The 24,043-nt window shown below is 40.9% G+C and overlaps 2 protein-coding genes across 2 annotated transcripts in view; one reads left to right on the top strand and one right to left on the bottom strand.

The window, feature by feature from the left end:
* Positions 1 to 13,710, bottom strand: mios (missing oocyte, meiosis regulator, homolog (Drosophila)). Its single transcript, XM_063488657.1, has 12 exons — positions 13,601 to 13,710; positions 12,340 to 13,203; positions 10,652 to 11,141; positions 9,511 to 9,609; positions 9,144 to 9,398; positions 7,674 to 7,843; positions 6,975 to 7,040; positions 6,737 to 6,895; positions 5,203 to 5,355; positions 3,573 to 3,777; positions 3,191 to 3,320; positions 1 to 1,499 (listed from the first exon to the last, which is right to left on the bottom strand). Exons 2-12 carry the CDS (start codon positions 13,156 to 13,158, stop codon positions 1,409 to 1,411), a joined length of 2,637 nt encoding a protein of 878 aa, XP_063344727.1. The 5' UTR covers positions 13,159 to 13,203; positions 13,601 to 13,710; the 3' UTR covers positions 1 to 1,408.
* Positions 13,199 to 24,043, top strand: part of col28a1b (collagen, type XXVIII, alpha 1b) — a 23,856-nt gene continuing 13,011 nt past the window's right edge. Inside the window, 14 exon segments of the mRNA XM_063488653.1 lie at positions 13,199 to 13,248; positions 14,445 to 14,525; positions 15,087 to 15,253; positions 16,043 to 16,605; positions 18,975 to 18,995; positions 19,078 to 19,137; positions 19,241 to 19,294; positions 19,364 to 19,408; positions 19,509 to 19,535; positions 19,635 to 19,679; positions 19,759 to 19,803; positions 20,690 to 20,743; positions 23,474 to 23,542; positions 23,789 to 23,857. Coding sequence (XP_063344723.1) covers positions 15,088 to 15,253; positions 16,043 to 16,605; positions 18,975 to 18,995; positions 19,078 to 19,137; positions 19,241 to 19,294; positions 19,364 to 19,408; positions 19,509 to 19,535; positions 19,635 to 19,679; positions 19,759 to 19,803; positions 20,690 to 20,743; positions 23,474 to 23,542; positions 23,789 to 23,857 — 1,218 coding nt within the window. The 5' untranslated portion in view covers positions 13,199 to 13,248; positions 14,445 to 14,525; position 15,087.

Consider the following 24,043-nt stretch of genomic DNA (forward strand, 5'->3'; position numbering starts at 1 on the left):
TCAGTCAGAATTTATTTCAAAGGGAAAACACAAGAAACAGTGAAAGGATGAAATTCCAGCCAATCTGTTTTTCGGGATGCTACACGACTTGCCAATTTGTCAGCTCCACTCCAAAACAGTTCACAAAAGGGCACGCAGACTTATAAACCTCCCACACCGAGAAAAAGATCCTGGTGAAAGCAGCATACAGTAGCTCCTGTGCCCCCCTCCCATCACCATCACCACCTCCTCCTCCTCCTTACTCCATGACTAAGTGATTTAGCCAGCTCTAGTGCAGACCGCCTCTCACTTACAATGCCTCCTTGGGTTAGTGACTGTGCGGGGAGGGTGGCAGAGAAAGAGAGAAAGCCCATTTACAATGTGGTTTACACACGGCCGCTCCCCCCACCACAGACAGCGCCCATCCTTGGATTGATGTGTGGTATGCATAGTTTTTGGGTGCAATTTGGACACCAGAGGGAGAGAGAAAGAAAGAGAGGGCAAGTGTGTGTGCACAGGGTGCAGGAGGGGGTGTGCAAGGCTCGGGCTGTCTGTTCGCTCGCCCTCTCTTTGAGTCAATAGTGTTCCGGCAGCTGAGGTTCTTTATGAGGGGAACAATCTGGAGGGTCTTGTCAGAGTGCCGAGCAGCTGCTGTTTTCTGGGGCGCTTCTTTCATAGACCACAGGCCTGGAGTGGGCTGGTGAATAAAGACGCACCCTCCCCACACTCGCCTCCTCACCCATCACCACCCCTACTTTCTCCAATTCCTCATCCTCCCCTAACCACCCCACCCGCACTGCCCCTGCCCTCCACAATGCCAGATGAAGAGTGGCACAGAGGAACATGAAGAGAGCAAGAAGACTGTTATTGTGTGCTAAACTCCCCACCGTCACCCGGGGTACCGTCCTTCACCCCGAACAATGCTTTGATGAGGTATGTGAATATCCTTTGTAACACAGACGTTATACAGTACAGCGTATTAAAACAAGAGCCAACAAATGTAGCTCAGACATATTGGCACCTGTGATTACATCTTTACATTCTGATGTGTGAGTGGAAAACTTTTTTTTGTAAGAGATCATTATAAATCACAAGATTCCTGATTCAGGCTAAACTGGAAGAGGCTGAATGCAACAGAGCCTCTTCTGTTTGATTTTCATTAGCAGAACATCGAGTGTGCATTCGCTCCCTTTCGGTCATTGATTCAATTAGTCAGATCAGTCACACACACTGCCTCCCTTCTTAATACAGGGCTCAGTTACAATGTTACATTCACTAGACTATATAACTTAACATCATTTCATTCTATTCAATTCAAGCAGCCTCTTTAGAAAAGGACATCGCTGCCACCGTCGCCCCATTGTTGGCTGGCGATTGCAGAGGTGAACCTGCTGGTGTTTGGCCTCAGTTCCTGACAGGCATCTCCTGTTTAGCTGCTGTCTGAAGGCACAAGATTCCCTGTAGTGTCCAGCTGCATGCATTTACACGTACACGCTGACACTGGGCACTCTGTGTGGTCTCTGTAACACACATATGAAGGTCGGTTAAAACAAAACATGCAGGTAAGTGTACAAAAGCTAGGAGTTTGCACAGTTCTCTCAGCTCAGAGAAAATAGAAGAGCACAGCACGTCTGTACTTTCAGCTTTCTGGATTTTTGATAATGAAACTGTGGTTTGGAGTATGTGGAACAAATTCCTGTAGTTTTACTTTTAAATGTAATTTTACATAAAGCAGTGAAAACACTCAAACTGGTATTACATTTGTGGTAGGAGATAACAGCAGGCAACTTTTTGAGGAAAACTAGAAAAAGCAGTGAAACATTATGCATTAGGCATGAAAATGAGAACAGGTTATGGTGCAGGAGGCATAAATAGACAAAGGACCAGAAGAAGAACATATTAGGTGTATGAGGTACACATTTACCCTTACAGTTAAGTAACAGCTAAAAAAAAAATTAAGTTCAGAACAAAAACTTTGCTTTTCATAATAATCACTGCACTGCAGACACTCAGCCTACAGGTTCCAACATGGTAGTGCTACGCCAGAGCTAATTTCAATGACCAGTAACTTTTGTCCTAGTCTTCGTCAATGACCATTTTCTTCTGACAAAAAAACAAAAAAAACAAACAAAAACAAGGCGACAACTAAAAATTAATTTTTAAAAAACTAATGCACGAGGGAGCAGGCTCAAAAACATGTGGTAATGTAAGCTGCTCTTGCTCGTGTTTGCGCTGTTGTTCGTCCTCCAGGTTAGCTCCCCTGGCAGAGAAGACAGAAATCACAATATGCACAGAATTGGTTTCACTCAAATACAAAAACTGAGTTAAAAACAATGAAAAACTAACAAAACTGTTGTTTGTGCTTCTGTATGTTAGCTTTGTTTTCGTTGCTTCGTTTGGGTTTTTTTTTGCTTCTTCCTCTTCGTGGTGAAATCTGTCGTTGTTCCCTTTCTTGTTAAAGCCAACGTTTTAACCACACAGCATTCTACATATTCATAGCGTCTGAGCAGCTTCTGCGTTCAGTAAATTCCAGCAATCTTTCTCACCACACAGCCGAAGAGCTATACAAAGGGAACAAAGACTAAAATAAAATTTGGTTTCCAGTGTAATGTGAGATTTATTTTTAAATTATGTTGCTCACACCGAGTATCTATCAGAGCCGTTAAAAAGTGAATTGCTTAGCTCAGGAGTTAGTAGGTTCAGGCATCAGACTGACTTTCTGGAACAGCCATCCCCTTCAGATCATCTGCCTCAATAACTGCATTTAAATCTCGACTGAAGCCAAATTTATTCTAATTTTGGTCTACGTCTAAGTTATTAACTGTGTCTTTTGTTGATTCTTTGTCTGCCCCCTTGTAATCTGTAATACCATTTTCTAAGTTGTTCTTAGGATGACTTCCTTTTTTTGTTTTTAAATCGCTTGCTGTGCACTACCTTGGTCAATGCCTGTGTTGTAAATTTGTTACATAAATAAATTGACCCGACTTGCTTAAATGCTGCATATCTTTCAGCATTCATTTGATTTTTCTACTTCATTTTTTTCTATGATTGATTTTGTAAAAGTACACCATATGACACAATGCAAAACTTTTTAGCAAACTTTAAGAGTGACTGTTCCGAGGTTATTTATTGTTTATGTTAAAGATATAAACACATGAACTTCAGCAGCAGATGCGGCTGAAGATTTTCTGAGCACATGCATCCCTCCTACCTGAACCAGCTGAGCATGTGGCCAGCATGGCCACCATGTCGACAGTTGTGACACCAGGTAAACCAGTTATTAAACTGAGCCAGTTTGTTCTCCCTTGTCAGGTCCACTTTCTCATCTGATTTACCAGTTCCTGCAAAAAAACAAAAAAGAAATAAAATATCAGTAAAGTTTTAATCTATGAATGTTATCCTATTATGAGCAATAAGGAGAAAAGGCTTGACACTAAATGTCCAGGTGCTACCTGTGCTTAAATGCAGATCAAAGTCCACACATTAACCCAGGTAAATGCTCAGTTAAGTGTTACAGCCACTTAAGCTGCTCCAAGATGTGTGCCTGTTACTGGAAATATCAGCTGAGCATCTGTCCACATAGTCCAGTTTACCTTGGCAATTGGAAACAGGTGTGCCCATGTTCATGAGGCAGAGGGCACAGCGTGGCAGCGGTTTCCTGCAGCCAGGGCAACTTGTGACTTTTGACTTGGTGGGTGAGCCGCTGACACCATATTGGCTGAAGCCGCGGCCTTGGTGAGGTATTGTGGAGCAGCTGTAGGAGATGGACTTCCCACAGAAGTTGCAGCTCACAAACACCTGCCAAAGAACAAACACAAAGGTCGGCTGATAAGACCCGGTGAACATGAAGGTAAAACCAACAGCCGCATGCAGACCAGCTGTCTGGATTTTATTTTTAAGGAAGAGTGAGATAAGTACTTGATAATACAGCAATAATTCCAACAGGCGTAAGTGTGATTATTGGAATTTCAGCAATGCAATGAAGCACTGCCAAGATTTAGCTTACACATAATCACATGTTAAAAAACCCTTTAATCCCAGAATCTATTGAAAAAAACATTAATTACTTAAAAAAAAAAAAAATCAACCAATGTGGAGTATGCATAGTATCAGGAACAGATTTCTCCAATACAAAAGGAGAAACAGCACAGATATACTGACTATACCACCAGGTTTTATGACAAGAAACTGAGAGGAGAGCTGTGGGTGTTATGAGCTTGGTACAAACTCTACTTGTAGTGTAATAAACAGCACAACCGTCCTACTTTCATATAAGGGTAGTTATACGTAATACAGTAACAAACAAGAACAAACACAGAAACAAGACAGACTGCTTTGAGTGTGCAGGTGCTGGATCACGCCAGAGCCTGGAATATGCCATTTTATGATAGGACACTTTAACACTGTTTTACTGAGAGAATAAAAACACATGTATCAAATTTCACCTCTAACGTGTTTTAACTAAACTAAACTAAACAATAACAACAACTGTACGGTGATGAAATATGTCAATACTGGTACTAATATCAAATTTATAAAAACTGGCATTTCATTGGTTGACAATAGCTTAACCCACTTCTTCTTTTAAATCTTCCAGAAACAAAGCAATGCGATTGAGTCGATTCTTTGGGATGACACTATAGTGCCAAAAAAATGACTGTAACCATCCTCCAATCCGGGGATGTACAACTTGTCCTGTCCCTCCATGGTTGAAGTCTGTAAAATCCAAACAGCAAAATGCAGAAGTGACAGAATCAGCTGTTCCTACAATGGCTGTGGTTGCTCTAAAATCAAGTACTAGTTCTATCTTAAAATGTACAAAAAAGCCAGGAAAGCCTGGTTTTTACAAATAGTTTTACCTTAACAACAACTGTAAAGTGGGTGTTTTACTAGTCTGTTAGCACGAATTTCAAGACTTCAAAATACACAAGTCCAAAACCACGAAACACGTCAATGTGGCTACTTCCATCATTCATATACAGTCTATGTTAAACTGTTATCATTTTCAGATAATATAATGTCACCACAGAATCAGTCAATAACTTGATTTTGTGATGAACCACTATACCACATTCTTTCCCTTCACACCTCAATGCACAGTTGGAGATGGCACTCCCTCTCTGGTTCTTGCAGTTTTTAGCATATTTCAAACCTATGCATTGAGCGGTTGGAATCTGAGATGTGGGTGAAGTTACACTATATCAATTTCAGCACTAAGATCACCTGGGCTAGTGGTTTGGAGCTGGGGTCCAGCTTGCCTCTGTGGATATCAAACTCAGCTCGTTTGTGCCAGAATCTCCAGGCGTCCAGCAGGTTGCGGTAGTTTTCAATCCAGCACTGGACTCGAGGGTCTTTAAGCACTTCGCCCGGAGAACCCTGTTGAGAGAGATTATTTAGGCTTGTAAGACATTTCAACTTCAGCGGGGGTTCTGCTTGGGAACGCAGCCATGCCCTTTCTTCTCATTTCTAGTAGTTAAATACAGAGGTGCGTAACATATGTATGTGAGGTACGGCATTTCTGTAGCTGTAGGCAGCTTTTGTCTTTTCACAAGCAGGTTAGAACAGGAAAATAAAATGAAGCAAACCCAGAGAGCTGTTTTACAGCATGAAAGGTTACAGACCTGTTCAGCCACTTTGATGTCTCTAGTGTTACTGTACCAGAAACAAGTGCACAGCAGCAAGCAGCTCCATCGAGGCTGTTACTTGTATTGTTACAGTAGGTGTTAGCTGTGAACTTTCACAAACAAAGAGGCAGGTTTTAGCATGTGCACTGATCTTTCAAAGGGTACAGGAAAGAGAAAGGAGCTGTCAGACAGACAGCTCATTTCTCTTTATTTGATGCACTCTAGTGTTGGTTTAATTATGGGAGTTGTTCACAACAGCCAGAATGAGAAAATTAGAATGAGGGCAGCATAGTTTTTAGACACAGTGGCAGCTTTCACATATGCACTGCAGGGACAGGGTTGCACTGGAGAATGCAAAAGTCCGATCATATCAGACTATCTGATGTGTGGTTATATTTCAGGGCATTCACCACTGCCTCCTTTGTGCTCCTCAGCTTCCATAACTAAACCACATGTAGTACTTATGACACATGTAGTACTTATGCAAAAACATACTATTCTGGATGTTTTTCATATTAGTGTTTCTCAAACAATAAACTCTGTGAGAGCAAACCATCCAAGTATGATGCAAGAAATCAACACCATCTATCATTAATTTACTAAACATGCTCGTATTTTGAAAGTTCAGTCACTGCCAACCATCTTGCTCTGAAATATCCTCCTTCCAGCTGGTGGGCCACTCTGACCAGGCCAGCAGGTGGAGAGCTGGTTGACATACACCGATATAAAGCTAACTTGACAGCAGAACAGAATAAGAACTAACATCGCCAAATGCAGTCCAAAAAGGTGGAACTGAATTTTTTGACACAAAATAGTTGAAAATTAAAATATGCAAAATGCAAAGTAGAAACTTCTAAACTGTGAGAATAAATTTCCATGCAACAATCAGAGCATAAATCTGATTGTGCCAAACACTGTTTGCTCAGTCTGACATACTTGTGTGTACTGGTTTATTTTGCTTTGTGTATCTGTGTGTGTATTATTTGTCTGGCTGACAGAGCTACTCTCCATCTTGACAAGGAAACTCATACAATAGAGGCTCATTCTCAAATCTCATGTGCCCTCTCCATTCTAAGCAGGTTTGGTGTGAACGAGTGTAAAAATAAGCAGTTCTGTGTAATTTGTCTCTGTACCTTCAGCATGCAGAAGCTGGCAGTCTGGACATCACCAGTTCGGTCCACATAGCTCTCCATAAGATCCACGCCATCTTTAGTTAGTCCGGTGAGCAGAATGCCCTCCAGGTTGCCCGCCTCCTTCATCTCAAGGGTTAGTCTGTCAATGTATCGTGGCAGCTGCAGCAGAGATCCAAAGTTAGCAAACAGTGATATATTCAGACTATATCTGCCGCTGAAAGCTTCACTCTGCAGTTACCTGTGCATCGTTGAGAAACATACAGGCAAAGGCCACTCGGTCTCTCACAGCCACGCTGCTCTCATACTGAAACACAAACAAAGAATCATATCTTCCCTTTTAATATCTGTCTCTCTGTCACTATTTGGAGGGAGTGAAGCTTCAGTATAGTGGATACTTTTTACATTAAAGAGTCAAAGTCTTCCTACTGAAACTGGCACATAAAACTGTGTTTGTGACCCTGTTCTGACCCACAGTGCTGCGAGAAACAAATCATCTGTGACAAATAATCAATTCTCAAAGCAAAGATGGCAAGAAACAAAGTCAAAGTGACTGCATAAATCCTCTTATCACTTTCTGCCAGGAAAAGGTCTACAGACATAAATAACAGTGAGAGGAGCCAGAGGCCAGAATCTGAGCAGCTGCAGGAGGAAAAAAGCAGAAACCAACACTGTGTTCTGGGCACAGACTCCTTTTTCATAGCGGTGTTTTATGACGGAAACGTAAAACATATCTTTTCCTGTGCACCTGAGGATTTTCCCACTAAACACCACTGGAGTATTACCCGAGTATTCATCACTGCGTTAAGAATGCCTGACCGCTTTTATGAAGTGGGAACAAAAGGGCCACTGTTAAGAAAAGTGTGCTTAGAAAAAAAAAAAGAAGTGTTTTTTTTTTTTCTAGCGTTCAAATGTTCGTGATATTAAAGAGATCCAATACCAGCACGCCATCGTAGGCTCCAGGCTCACTGGTGAGAAAGGCAAACATGATGCAGAGGTAGGGGTTCTTCAGCTGCAGCCTCAGAGAGCTGCACATCTCTCTCCACAGGGACGACTTTTCGTCAGTGTAGCCTGACAGAGCCATGGCAACCACATTCAGGTTCAGGTCACCTGTGAGTAATATGAAGTGAAAGAAGCAGATTTATTTACAGTCTGTAGTCTTCACTGTAAGAGCAGCACATCTGAAAAAGAGGATGAAGCTATTTTCACGAATGAATTCAGATTAATGTTGGAAAAAACACGTCAGAATATTTTCCACAGTTGTCCTTTCACACATGTAGCACCCAGCAGGAAGTAATCTGCTTCGGACACATCCTCACTACTGGAAATGTTCGGCTCAGTTTAGGGGTAGAGCTTGCAGAGAGCAGAACACTTGACACCCACTCATTGGACACAAATGTACAAAACATTGGGAAGCTGGCAGGTTAAGTCCATTTAAACTCTGCTCTTACTGCAGTGGGCATTTTAGTTGTCATATACATCTACATGAGGTAATATGTAAAAATGCTCACGGCTGCAGTGCATGTGTGAAAAAGGTTATGGCAGCTGTTCAAGGTGATGTTTTATTGCTTGGAGGGGTGAAAAAAGTGTCCTACTTTTCTTTTCTTTTTTTTAAGGTTAACCTATCCAAAACCAGCTCCATATCCCTTTTGTCATACTGTGGGCTTTATTTCAAATTTAAACTGCAATTTCTTGCTAAAGAAAAGAACTTTTAATGACTTTGCCTCCCAACGTAAGACCTATCATAAACCCTAAGAGAAATCTCTATACAACACAGTTTTTATTATCTCTAGATATATGACCGGGTGAGGCTCGGAAAATACCTAACTGAACTACTCTGGTATAACAAAATGTTGGTTTAAGGTTGTACATTGGAATCAATACATTGTAAGTTAGAGCTGCAACGTTGAAAGTCCTGAGATGGCTCTGTTGACACATCTTATCTAATGAATCACCCTGTCAGTCTTACTCAGGAAACACTCATTAGTGCACACAACAGAAAAGCGTTTGACCTACATTGGTGTAATTTTTTTTCCTCAGTTAAGGCGTGTGTAAACAGCAGCCTTCTCTCTCCATTTTCATTAAACTTGTGCAAAAAGTGTAAAAAACATGTGTTTCCTGCTGTTACATTAATGAAATTCCCCTTTTTTCAAAGACTTCATTTCATTTTTCAAGAGTTTGTTTGATGTAGAACACAATTTTCATCAATAACTGCTTGTTCAAATTAAACAAGCCAACATGGAAGTAATAGAAAAGCTGTGATTAGGATTTTATCATTGTTTTCTTACATTTTAAAAACCAAACAATTACATATATTTGATACATGTACAGTTATGGTTATGTAGTCTAAAGTATCTCCCCTTATTAAATTACTTTCTCTCGCCTTCCTCTCATCCCTAAAAGCTCTCACCTTTCTCTGCCATGGCGCCCTTGTTGAGGATCTGGATTGCCCGGCGGATGTCCAGGTTGAACAGAGCGACAGCAGCCGCCCGCTCCCACTCGTGTTCCTGTTCCAGTGATCGCAGGAAGTTCTCCACATCTGTGTCAGTCCCCCTGCTGATCCAGCCACAGAGCCGCAGGGCAAGGCAGCGCTCCTCGCTGTGGTACCGCGGCACATCTGTCTGCCGGTCCGAGCCACTCCAACACCTGCGGCTTTCGGTTGTCCCTTTGAGACCACAAACACAGAAAGTCAGTTTTTCAGTGTATGAAATTTCAAATAAACACAGTTACTGTGAAGTGTCCTGTGGCACAGACAATCAGTTGGTTATTTGTTTTACCTGAGGTTGTCTTGACAATGTTCTTAATCCCAGAATAAACCACAGACTGTACGGTCCCCTGAAGTTTTAGCTCCATATCCTCCGCACACTGTTTCATATGTGATACTTGCATAGGAATTGTAACAGTGTGCAGTCCATGCAACATAATACAGGCACATAACAAGGCAACTAAAACATTAATCATTTTAAACTTGAACAAGGACAAAAATAAATAATGTGTTAATATTTTTACTGTGGTTATAAATCGTTTTCATTCATTCATTTTTTTTCTTAGTTATTCAAGCCTTGCCTGGAGTGACATTATGTCCCACCAGGGGGCGCTGCCCCACATTTTAATCTGTCACCATCTCAGGATGTTCAGAAGCATTCAATGTATTTAACCTCCTAGGACCTGGCGTCCACATATGTGGACATCACATTTTGGGTTATTTAGACCAAAATGCTCAATTTTGCTCTACAAGGGCCTGATATCCACCAGGACATTATACTGCTACTGTTCTATCAAAATTTTAAACGAATATCCTCATATGTGGCTCTCATTTTTCTTAGAAACAAAAATTAGGTAAAAAATAAAATTAAATCTGGTAATTCTTTGTTTTTACATTCATCAGGTCCAAATCAGCCCAAATATCAAAGAGAAATTAAAAATGCATGCCGTGGAAGAGTTCGGGTCTTAGGAGGTTAAAGGCAACCAAAAATGATTCAAAACTTAATTAATCAGTGAATCAACATTAAGGACTCAATTTGGAAGTAATTTTACAATCCTTTTTGACTTTCTTGCCAAATGTTCGATAAGAAGATTGAAAGCTCTCGAAAGGTGTTATTATGCCCATTATAGGCTTCATATGATAACCTTTTTAAACGTTGAATTCTTTACTCAACTAATTTAAAAGGTTACATTTTGAAGTAATAATAATAATATAAATATCTACTCTATAAAGTCTTTAGAGGAGAAACCTTCAGATGAGGAGAACCATCATCGGAGCAATGAAGCACTTCACTGCTGCTTTGTAAAGTAATAAAAATAACCTGCCCTGCATACAGTTTCAACAGGTGGCTGACTGTTTTTCTCTGCCATTAAACAGATTATCAATAAGCCATCGTGCAGATATTTCCATCATTTCAACACCTGAAAGGATATAGAACAGATCATGCCATAAAGACTTAAGTTGGGGATCCTTCCCACCCGCCAGCAAATGGTTCCTCCACACCTGGACGGTATCATGTCCGTACCTGGACTGAGCCCTTTCCCTCATTTTAGTAGCAATGTCTTTCTCGATCATACTCTCCACTCCCTCAGCTGAATCCTCAACACACTCGTACAAGTGTCTACCACACGCCCACATGAGAGAAGTGGTGGAGCTCCATGCCAGTGAGATACGTTCAAACACCGTGAAGTCAGTCATGACACGGTTGGTTGCTGACACCACCACCATGCGGTTCTGGGAGGACGGGTGCCAGGCAAAGCTGCCAATCTGACTTTCACAGGGCTGCACACTGCGCTCAATGATGGTGGGCTCCGTCTCATCACCTATGGGCGTGGGAGTGTGCTGCATGTCGTACAGGCGGATAATGTTGCTGTCACGTGTCAGCGTGGCCAGTAGGCCAGTACGGGTTGGACACCATGCCACCTGAGAACAAAATGCAGAATTTTATCAGTTATAATAAGAAGACTTCTACTGAATAAGCATGCCCTGACTGGTCTAACATAAACATTTAAAATAACAATTTGACCTTTTTAAATGCATCTTAATCTTGTTTTTGATATCATTTATTCCCTCTTTTTTCATTTAAATGAAACAGGACTTGGTGATAAAGAATAAGTAAAGAGTTTAAAATTATTTGAGCATTTCATCACTCTGTCTTTGAACATTTAGGCCAGGGGTGTCCAATCCAGGCCTCGAGGGCCAGTGTCCTGTAGGTTTTAGATGTGTCCTTGATCCAACACAGCTGGTTCAAATGGCTAAATTACCTCCTCAACATGTCTTGAAGCTCTCCAGAGGCCTGGTAATGAACTAATCATTTGACTCAGGTGTCTTGACCAGGGTGATATCTAAAACCTGCAGGACACCGGGGCTTGAGGCCTGGAGTTAGACACATCTGATTGAGGCAATCTAAAATTGAAAGGTTACAAACAAGCTGACATCTTATTTTCTAATAGAACCAGTGGTTCTGAGAATGTGGGACATTGAGCAACTGCAGGAGAGGCATGGAATGACCAGAGGTTATTCCCTGAAAAATCAATCTGTGCCTCCCACCTGACCCTGCCAGAATCAGCTGACTTGTTTTTTGGTACAATAATTTTAGTATATGTAATGCAGCCACACAGAATAGTAAGAAAATATTTTGCCAAGTTACAAACAAAAAAATTTCCAGCATTTTTGACCCTCATAACTTCATATGAAAATGAGATAACTACATGAAAATTTCTGAGATAAAAAACACACAGTTTGTTTGTTTTTAACTGCAATTGAATCAACTTTGAACCCACTCATTGTCATGGTTTTAGTTCCTTGAGTAAGTATTTTCAAATTCCGGGTTGTAAAATATGATCATGTCACAACATTTTTTGACACAGAAGGAGTCACAGCCAGATGAGAAGCCATATGTCATATGCTATCACTTGTTTTTAAACCAGCCACTTGTCATGCTGACCTTTATTTCACTGAAACTGAACTTACAAACTTTTTCGATGTTAATAAATGACAGAAATTTGAAATGAGGAATGCAGAAGGCTGAACATTTACATGACCAATACCCAAAGCTAGTATATTGGTGCATCCTTATTACTGTGGCCTTTAGTTAGTTTTCTAACAAACACCATCCTACCTTTGTGAGTGGCTTGGGCTGCTCAGTCAGTGTGAGCACAGGCTTCTCAAATTTCCTCAGATCCCAAATGGCCACCTGCCCCTCAAAGAAAGAGGCCACGCGGTCATGGAAGTGCGGGTCAACTGTCACACCTTGGATGGCTTTCGTGTTTACAAACGTTTTCTGACTCGTGTTTCTCAGGTCAAATATTGCCAGGTTCCTGTGCATGCCTGCCAGCAACAGCTTTGGGTCACGGAGCAGCCAGCAAAGCGAGAGGCAAGCATCATTCTGGCCTAACTCATACAATGGCTTGGTCACCACTGTGCTAGAGTCCAAATCGACAGATGAAAGGCGAATCTTTTCAGCTGCTACACTGGTCTCTGGGGACAACTTACTGCTGATGTCCCATATGAGGACAGAGAAATCTGCCCTGTGCTTGTCTAACCCAGCAGCCAACAAGTTGCTGTCCACGGGGTTCCAAGCTAAAGTGTTGCACTGGCGGGCGTGTTTGGGCACAAACTCTTTCCCCACCAGCTCTTTGCATGCAGAGTTGTGGCTCTGGCCCAAGCTGGTAAGCACAACTCTGCCGTTGGCTTGGCCAACGGCAAGTAAACACTCCGGCTCGTGCTTGGGGTACCAGGCCACACATTTCATATAAGGGGTGTCAGAGTTGATGGCCAGTAATGTAGCAGCAGTTTCCTCGGAGAGTGGGAGAGTCCCAGCCTTGACTTCTGCGCTGCCCACAGGTCCGATCCGGTACAGTCCCAGTTCGGAGTCGCAGATGACGTAGCGGTCCGGGTGGTGAGGGGACCACAGGATGTCGGGCTTGGAACCGCTCATGATTCAGAAGCTAGTAGGTTTTCAGGGAAGTTTAACCTCTCCAGCCTGGAAATACGGCAGATTATCACACAAATGAGCACATGAACAAAGGTCAGAGACTGCGCAGAAATATTACACATCTCCGAGTGCAGTGGTCGCAAGGTGGACAACAGACAGCTCTGAGAAATCTTTTTAACAAGTAATGATACACTGAACCAAACCGTCAATATAACCCGAGCTCTGTGTGGAAGTGTAGCACAGTTGGTTTGAATTTAACGCCCGGCATGTTAAAAAGCTGCCGTGGGCAGTTATAGTACTACTTTTAAGTTTGTTGACATGCTAGCTAAACTAAGCTAATGCTAACAAGTAAAGGGAGAGCAAGCGCGTGACCGTTTCGCTCGCGCCTGTTTAACCAGCAGTCGAAAACATCTGTTTGAGCATTTCGAGAAGAGGTTTTACTTACATAAACACAACAAAGACGACTTATAGGAATGCACGAGATACAGCTTGAAATACACATGTCGACCAGGGGCAATCTGGAGCCAAAGCGGATGTTGTGTGTTACACCAAAACAGGTCCGTGTTATTAGCAACGTCAGCTACTTCATGTTCCACTAAAGATGCGGTTTACCAGCAGAGGGTGCTAAGTGAATAGAAAAAAGAGAAAAGAAGTCAACGAAATCAGGCAGTTTTATATAAGAAATTAGGCTATTTCAGATCATCACTATTTAAGTTAATTCATTTATTAAATATATTTAAGCAATAAGAGTTGAGTTGTCGGACTGACGATGTTATTGAAATGCGGTCGATTTCTGCGCTGTACAAGAGTATCATACGATCACAATTCATCTGCTTTTCACATTAGTGGGGGAGAGTGGAAAAGGCAAGAGAAGAAATTCATTTGGGATTTTTTTGCACAACCAACTATTTTCCTTAGTAACCAACCCATGATAGCCAGAAAACTGACAAGTTTGTTAAGAAAAACACAATGCCGAGAAAAAATACTTTAAAATTATTTCATCCCTGCAAACTAATGTAGTCTGCTTTATTTTATGTTGACAGTGGTTTTTAGATGCATTATTTATGGGTTGGAGTGATGACTATTGCAAATGCTTTTTATCTCTAAAATCTAAATGACTCGATGCGCACAAAAGACTTTCACGGGATCCCTTCTGTCAGGCATGAAGCGCTGCACTGGACTAAAATGTTGGAGCGGCACCAGGGAGGGCCCCCGGCTACAAACACTCTCACACACACAGCACATCAGCTCATGCGATGGTCCTCAGTTTATCTCAGTCTGGTTTATAGGCACCCCGGGTTCCGCGGAGAAATGCCTCTCAAAGAGCTGACTGGACTACAAACACTGGCTGCAGCTAAATGAGATTCGAGGTAATAAAATATGTATATATATATATCTTTGCTTTGTTTGTCACAGTTTGAAGGGCAACTTCAGTTTTTTTTGCGCTGCAGTCTAGGTATGTTGCTGTGACCTTTTCTCAATCACCTGGCAGAGGTTTAACTTTATATGAAGATATTGTTTAGATTCTGCAGCATTTGTAACTTATTAACAGAAACATATTTGCACAGATTATTCTGGTTTTACACACATTTATATATTTTTGGCACTGTAATATAGTAAGTATTTGAGAAAGTGCATTATCAGTAGGAGGAACGGTGTCATCTAAGCAAATTAATACCATTAGAATTGCTGCCATTTCTGAGAGAGAGAGAGATAAGATAAAACTTTATTAATCCCTCAGGTGGGTTCCACTGGGAAATTCGGTTCGGGAAACGGCAGTTGCAGAACACAGCTCCCTTTTTTGGGATCTGCAAATGGGTGTGGTTAGCAGTGTCCATGATAGTAAAAGGAATCCTATTAAAAATGAAGCAACTCTTTGTGCTTTGCATACACTGCTTTCCCCCCTAACATTCTCCTCTTTTCTCTGTTAGGATGTTGCTGAAGGGAAACCTGAGCAGAGGAGTCGGGGTCTGCCTTCTGCTGCTGGCTCTCCTACACAAGGCCACGGGCCAGAGGAGAAAGACAGGGCACAGGAACAACTACAGGCTGCAAGATGAGGGAAGAAATGGTAATTTTTAGATGAGGTCTCCACATGCTGGTGGAGAAAGTCACTATGTTGCACTGAGGGAACAAGGGATGAGGGATGGTGAAATCAGGCCAGTGAAATGGTTGAGTCATCAAATTTTAAGTAAAAAAAAAACTACATGAGAAGTTCTTAAGTCATCCACCCACAATGCCTTCCTTTAAGTGTCTTTTTTTAAATGTAAAAAAATGGATGGATTATACATGTGGGAATTTGATTTCATTTAGTACAAAAACAAACACCACTAACTCTGATCCCATTGCAGCTGAAGTGAGGAACTGCAACTAAAGTAACTGTAAGTTCTAAGGTTGGAAGTTGACAATTTGGGGTCTTTCACTTGGTCCTTGAGCCTTTACTGGACAGTTTTAGTAATGTAGAACTACTCAAAACTGTTGCTTTAATTTTCCACAAGCTGCACTTACACTGACTTGCCACAACATTAAGTATCTGTATTTATTATTTACTGTGTAGCTTCCCTTCATGCTGCCAAAACGGCTCAGGACACAAGACCTTTATAGGTCTCCTGCGGCATCTGGTATTAGGAATTTGGGAGTTTTCCCCCCGAATCAGGTTTATTCCAGAATATTTCATGAATTCATGATCACACGTGAATCCACAGCTGTTTGAAGTGTTGCTTGAGACATTAGAGCACTTTTGACAGTGTAATGGATACATACCGACTGCTGGCAGAAGGGACTGAATTTGTGGACAGAAGTTAGAAAGGTGTCAGAGTGCCAATCCTGAAATTAGTCCTGTTTCTAATACTTCTAGCTTGATGACAGTTTTTGTGATCTCCTTCTCAAGTAGGTCTGACATGTTCACTGGAAGTGGCGTTCATCCTGGACAGCTCTGAGAGCGCAACCATATCACTGTTCGAGAAACAGAAGACCTTCGTGTTGAGCTTCAGCACCCGGCTCGCCATGCTGCAGGTACCCAGCTGGACGATGAAGGTGCGGATGGCTGCGCTGCAGTACAGCAGCACTGTGTCCATAGAGCACAGATTCTCAGCCTGGAAAGACCTGGACTATTTTCACGGTCAAGTCAGCACCATGAACTACATCGGTCACGGCACCTATACCACCTACGCCATCACCAACGCCTCACAGCTGCTGGTGCATGAGACCTCAAAGGAAAGCGTGAGGGTGGCGGTGCTAATGACAGATGGAGTCGATCATCCCCGTAACCCTGATGTGATTGCAGCTGCTGTGGAGGCCAAAGGTCATGGCATAAAGTTCTTTGCTGTTGGGCTATCAGATATTGCCCAGCAGAATAATGCCAAGCTCCGGGCCATCGCCAGCACACCTGCTCAGCAGTTTGTCCAAAGTATGCTCGACTCTCAGCTGGAAGAGAAGCTGCTCAAAGAGATGGTGAGTGTTGGCTTCAATTAAAATGAGCTCAGGCACAGAGGTGCCAGTACAGAGTCGAGAAACATCAGAGTGGTGAAATGCTTTTTTGGAAAAACGTCATGGAAAAGGGCTGGAACTGTGTAGTACCTATGAAGTTCTACTGACTATTCAAAGGTTTATCTATGCCACATCTTCATACAGTTAACTTAAATGTCTCTGGAAAGTTTGAATCCAGAACTGTCTTGCGATAAGGTGACAGCACTGAAAATGCCATGTCCAGACAAAAAGAATCAACTTTTTGGGATTTCCTTTCCTGGGTGATTGAGCATGCATCAAGACGGTACAGGAGAAAGTTTTCATAATATTATTATGTAATAAATAAATTTATATTTAAAAAATCAATTGTCCACATTAAACTTTATAGTAAAATCTCAAAGTCCAAGACTAAACCAATCATTTCACCTAATTTACCTCAATTCTTTTACCACTCACAGAAAAAGTTTATGAATTTTCATTAAGGCCTATTTCTGTTCTTGGCTGTGCCATTGGCCTCAGCAAAGTAGAGTGTTAACAAGCGCTACAGTGTAGCTAACAATCTATTTTAATTGACTGGGTGAATAAATTGCTTAGTAAATAGAGCAGAGGATGCGCTAAACACAAGGTGAGCATTTCTACCCTAAAAGGTCATAAGTCAAAGTATCTTAGAACCATCAGGCAAACTGCTTGCATGGTAGCTTTATGGCATTGGGTGGATGACAGAAAAATATTATAAAGGCATAACAAATAAAACTTTATAACCTCTTATCAAAGAGTCGCCCAGGTGTAGGGTATTTCTAAATACCCCTGTGGTGACCCCTAAAGAAGAAGTTTAAACACAACAAGCCCTAAATGAGTCACTTCTTCCCTGGTTGGTGTTAAAAGAGGTAAAAGTTTAGCTTTGACAGATTAAAGGTTTATGTGCAAACAGAAGAAATTAACCTTTGCTTTGATGTATGTTTTAATGCTACATTACTCGATTTCTCTTTTTTGAAAGAGTTTAACAATCTTGAAAATCAGAGTTTGTCTTAAAAACCTTAACTGTAATAAAAAAAAATGAAACCAGAATGTGACTGCTGTCACTGTAACACAAAGGTGTACTACTGATACCTATAATTCAGCAGCTCCTTCTAATAGAATATGACATAGGTATCTGACATCCCGCATGCTCTCCTAAAATTATTGACATCAGACGCCGTGTCTGGAACTGGGCTACAGAGATCATCCTCTGTTTAGTCTTGTTCATGCTCATGCTGTCCTCACAGCGAGTTCACGTCTTAAGTAACAGAGTTGTGTCTGCATGAGGGTGTTTTACTGGCTGCTTTGCATTTTCCACAGCACCCAGAAATGTCAAATATCTGCAGGAGGTCACGGCTAGTCTGAGAGACTGGCATGGCTTGTTCTGCTCTTCATTAATGTGCGATTTTATTCAATCACATTTAGCACTTCCAAAACAGAGACAGCTACATGACAGAGGACAGTACCCAGTTTTACCAAATGTAGAACTTATAGAGCTTATAGAGGTTACTTACCTGCTATGCTGAGTTGGCTCTCAGGCACCCAAGTGCCCCAAAAGCTAAGGTTGAGTTCACATAATTAGATTAATTATTATTTAAAAATTGTACCATGAAATGTTAACATTAACAATGACAGATTTTCAGTTTTCATCTTGTGCCCAAAGCCCAAAGTTGTCAAATTCTCATTGTTTGTTGTAGAGATGTCTTTTAGCATATTGCGTTTTTATATCTTTCTGTATGTGTTGTCACAGGGTAACCAAAAACCAGTTGGGGTTAGTTCACTGGAAATAATGATGTAAACACAGCTTTAGAGATGATTTTCAGGTTCTGTGCAGTACCAAGTGTCCTGCAGATAGTATTTCATGAAGAGTAAAACTACACACAAGTCTGAAAATCACTAATAATTTATTTGCATAGTTCATGGCAAACAGAAATATTTAGATCCTTTATCTAGATAGGATAAAAATATCCTGTTACAAGTTACAGACATGGGCAGCTGCTGACAACATAGACAAGCAATGCCGTTACATTTCTTCCAAGTACACTTGCTTCAGACAAGTCTGTGTGGTCACAAAAAAAAGAGAGAAAGAAACAGCCATGAAAGCATTCGCCAGAAGGCTTGGATTCACCTATGATGTCACTTGGAACCAGTCAGATCATAGTGGAAACTTTAACAGGTCTTAAGGTAAAGGGGAAAAGTACTGACTTTAAAATACTTTAAAGTGAAGGACACATCTGCTGCCAAGCAATTAGTACCATTCCTCAGTGGGACTCAGACTGTAGATAAAAGATGGACGTAACTGACATATTTTTTTATCTTCTGTGTTTTTTCCACAGGGTGCAGTTGCATATGAAGGGGTAAGACTTAAATGGAAGTCAACATCTCTTAAGTACGGCTAATGATTGCACTGACTTTATAATATTTATCTCGCTCTGATAGTGTCCAAAGGCCCAAGTATGTCTGTGTGAAAGAGGAGAGAGAGGTCCTCCAGGAAGTCCTGTGAGTTTTCAGAAACTAAACACTGAGGAGTTTCATAAGTGGAAAACACTATTAGCTTTACAGCTTAATCACTGCTTCATCTTAACACTTGTAATATTTCCAGGGTAGAAAAGGAGACCCAGGCTTCAGAGGGCCAGCTGGTCAAAAAGGAGCGAGGGTGAGTCGTGACACAAAGAAAGTCTTTCTAAAATATTTCAGTGTTTAATTAGTGGGCCTCTGTTTAAAGGGGGAGCCTGGGCTGAATGGCACACCTGGAAGTGATGGTCCACCGGTAAGAAAGTAGATTTGTCCCTTGTTTTTGCACAACTGCCAAACAGCATGCATGTTAAGAGATGAAACATCGGTTTTGAACCTGTTTGAATCGTTTGCAGGGCCGCACAGGTTACAAAGGCAACAAGGTGAGTGACTGTGACCTTTCAGCTGCTCTGTTCTCACTATTGAAACATGTCCTCAGAAAATATCTGCAGGGTCTAACGTTGTGTCGTGTGGTCTTGTAGGGGGACAGAGGAGACTGTGGCACTCCTGGGGAAAAGGGTGACACTGTATGGTCATTTTTTTCTGAGATGTTTCAGTAAACACCCCAGACTTTATCCATGTAGTGACATAGGTTTTATGTTGCAGGGCCCAGAGGGTCCTCCGGGCCCACAAGGACCAAAAGGAGCACAGGTAAGAGTGGCCACAAGTCTCAGTTCTGGTTTTGTTTTATACTGAAATGTGACAATTATGGGCCTTGGTTTAAATCCTACATTTTTGTGAGGCTTTCCTGACTTTTTGTCTACATTATTCACACACTTGTGAATCCATGAAATGAGAGGATAAAAAGATGTCCATGTAATTCATGGAAGGCGACCAAACCAACTGTTTATACAAGATGGAGTCACTGAGTTGTCATCCACTGTTTTGAGAATGGTATAATTCATCTTTAAAGACAACAGATTTTTAATGAATTTGGACTTTTTTCAATCACAAGCAATTTTCTATTTTTCAGTGTCAAAATTTAAGTTCCATTACTTTCAAAACTCATCGCTCAGACTCCTGAAAAGTCGACATCCGACAGTCGGTATTCTCTTCAATATGAAAAATGGAAGTGGAATTTGTCTTTTATTCGTCTTTGCACTAATGGAATGTGAATATTGGATTATGGGTAATCCTGACACCATTGGGGCTATCTAAAGCTGTGAATCCAGGCTTGCAGGATATTATTCTTTTGCAGGAACAGACTTTGTGTGATGGGATTAGTGCAGCGACCTGGCCGCACAGCAGCACTCTTCCTCCTCTGTGCTACTGGCACAGTGTCAGTATAACCTTGTTGTTTCATGAGCTAGGCATGAGAATCGAATGGCATGAAAGACATGAATGTCGATCCTAATCCTGTTGTATTTTTTATTCAGCGGCAGTGGGTTGGTCTTGACCTGCAGATCAGTCACACAGTGTGGGGGGCTTCCTTTTTGATTTATACATGACTGCTTTTTGTTTGATTCATTTGAGAAGTGAAATATAAGGTTATAGATTATGTAGGTTATAAATGAGTAAATGTGTATTTGTTTTGCAGGGAGCGCCAGGACCACCAGGGGAGGTGGGTCCTGAAGGCCCATCGGGTTCTAAAGTAAGTTTCTCAAGATGCAATGGATTTTCTGTCATTCCTGCTTGGTTGGACTAGCCTTTAAAACTGCAACAAAATCTCTTCACAGAGTTGATGTGCCACCCAAATGCAAATTGCAGGAACAAAAATATCTGAACAATAGATGAGATTTAATAGTTGATTTAAAGAGTCACAAAGAAAACGAGGCACCAGAGAGAAAAAACAAGAACCTGAGCACAAGAAACACTAACAGACATTTCAATAAAGATCTACATTGAACTACATATACACAGAGGGCAGATTTATTTGTGGTATGTTTTTAGTGCGATACAGCTGCTGAAGGAATACAATCAAAACACAAACTGCATCGCATCCTCGCTGAAATTTACATGTTTTCAGCTGGCGATTGAGAAAATGACTGAATGTTTTTATGCTTGGTCCTAATGCTGCTAAGTGTCTTTTACACTGCTGGAACTGCACCTCCTAAAACATAGATTAGAACACTGATCGCCTACAGGTGTAGACTATTTGTTCCCCAATCAATAGAATAAATTTCTCTTTGTTCTGGCAACAGCCCTTATTAGGCTACATAATTGTCAGCACCGAGCTCACTGAATAACCTTTAGTGTTTAAATGCATCAAATTTAAAGTTTCAGAGCTCTAATGTGCACCCAGCTGTAAAATAAATATATTAATTTGAGGTAATATGTAATGTATTTGATTGCTCTGTGTGCTGGTGATGATCACGAATTCATAAGATTCATGATTTTCTGCAGCATTACCCTTGTGTCTTTGCAGCACCAGTGATGCATTTCGCTGTTATATGTTTAATATTTTTAGTAGACTGTTTCACCCTTCCTTGGATAATGTGTCTGTTTGCAGTAGTTGGTTCTCAGTTGATCCATTTTACACCACAGATAAAATTAAATGACATGTGAAACAACCCATTTATGTGAGCATGCTTAGCGCTTAAAGCAGAAAGCCTGGGTGAACAAAGAAAACTGATAACCACTGTTGTGATGTTTCTGAGGTTTTAGGTTTTGTCAAGCCAGTTAACTTCAAGAAAGTCTGGCTACAGTGAACTTGCTTCATAGCGTGACCCTCAGGCTTTAGACAATTTAGGGAAATAAGAGGTTCCAGGGGAGAAATGACAAAAAAATAAGCCTAGGCTTCAAGCCCAAAGGCCCAACATCTCCCAACATCTCCGCTTTGGTCTCATCAGTCCAAAGAACATTGTTCCAGAAATTGTTTTTTAGATGCAGTTTTATTCTAAAATAATGCTCGTAATGCTGCTTTATATTGAGCAAAAGCAGTCTACAAGGTCCCCCAAAGCTCAAGAACTCACTTGTTGCTCATTCTCATTCTTTTTCCATACAAACTCTTAAATGATGTCCATATTCAGGTTTTACTGACAGGCATACGAGTCTTCTTCAGTTTAGGAAACTAAAAGTTATGTATCCCAAACGTTTAGATTATCATGTCAATAAAATCATGACTATTTGGTCAGACAAAAAAGAAAATGTTGCTATCTCTGACACACCATCATTCATATGCAGGACTATGCGGACACTTTCCCTGACAACATCTGCACGGTCACATATCAGCTTTGGCTCAAAAAAGCGAGGGACATAATACTGACCTTACAGTGTGTGCCAAAGCCTAATAAGATGGTGTTGCTTCCATCACCACAGAGCTGCTCCACTGCTTTTTAACAAAGATGTCTTTATGCCGATAAAATCACATGTGATTTATAGCATTTTTTTTTTTTAAATAGCCGACACTCTGAACGTCTGACTACAGTTTTTTAGTAAGCTATGTGATTGGATAAGTTTATCTGGTCGTTTTTTGCAAAAAGGTTTTGAATAGATCTGCATAAAGATGGCGTAAAAATGGACATTCTACCTTCACAAATACACACTATGAAACTGAAATAAGAAATATTGGGAGACATCATCTTGATGTTCTCAAGAAAATTTCCCAGATGTCTTTCTGGAGTTCATGCTCTGCTGTTATTTATTTTTTTGGCTGTGCTGTTTGAAGAGTATTCCTAAGTGGTGTATTTTTTCAACAGTGAGGTTGATTTACTGAGTCAGTGTCAGGGTGACAAGAGAAGTTTCATGTATTTTCTCATGTTCAGGGCCTTCAGCATTTATGTCAAACACTTTTACGTGTAATAAAAACAATAAAAATTTCCATAAGCATTATATACAGCACTTGTTGCTTGGACTAAAGTTTCCCAGTTAGACTGCTTTGTCAGTATCCTGGATTGGATGGTTCTCTCATATATATTTCTTCATCTTTATTTAGTTTTGAATTCTACCACAGCAGGACTTCAGTTGTTCATGAATAAACTATTTGTACTGTACAGCTGTGTATACAGCAAAGTTTCCCAGAAAGAATCCCTGAGATTGTTCTTTTATTGCTTTTTCCCTGTCTTATGCATTTTTGCAATGATGGATTCTCATACTGAACATAGCCAAAGTGCAGTGTATGTAAATGCTCAGTTTCCAACATTATTTTCCACTCTTGGCTTCGTGTGATGTTAGAGGGTGTCCAGTAGTAAAAATATGGAGTATAACAGGTCCCCATAAAGAATAAAACAATAGATTAGAATGATTTTATTGGATTAGAAGGACAGCTACATGCATCCTGGCACCATCCGTCATCTCGTCATTTTACATTGTTAACCTGTTTTCTGTGTTGTTTGCTGTATTATCACGTAACACGCAAACCTTTGAACTTGATTACTCTCAGGGAGACAGAGGACCTAGCGGTCAACCTGGACAACCAGGAGACATTGGTATCGGATTCCCAGGAGCCAAGGTGACACATTTATATTACAATTACTATAAAAATCATAATTCAAAGTGAAAATGTCAGTGAGGATGGAGAGAGATATTTCATTGCTGAAAGTCAAACAGCGGTGAGGTTTTGTTTCTGTGAGAAAGGAATTCAAATACCTATTAAATCATCTCAGTTGAACTGCTACTAACTGTAAGAAACTGAATAAAAAAGATCTTTTATTACTGAATTATGGGAAATTTTGTTTTTACTTTTTACTAATTACAGGGTGACAAGGGTAATCAGGGAAGACCAGGTCCAGCAGGTCCTCTGGGCATAGGTGAACCAGGACTCCCGGTAAGTATGAAGATTAGGATCTTTGGCATTAAGATCTCATATCTTATGAGTAACAGTATCGTAGTGAGCATTTATTTATAAACATACAGACAAGTGAGATAAAAGTTAGACAAAACTGACATAACTTAGTAAGCTGCTGAGCCGCTTTGTGCCACCAAAACAGCTTCAATGTGCCATTTATTCTAC

This window comes from Pelmatolapia mariae, linkage group LG10_11, assembly GCF_036321145.2.
Source record: "Pelmatolapia mariae isolate MD_Pm_ZW linkage group LG10_11, Pm_UMD_F_2, whole genome shotgun sequence".
NCBI classification, from domain to species: domain Eukaryota; kingdom Metazoa; phylum Chordata; class Actinopteri; order Cichliformes; family Cichlidae; genus Pelmatolapia; species Pelmatolapia mariae.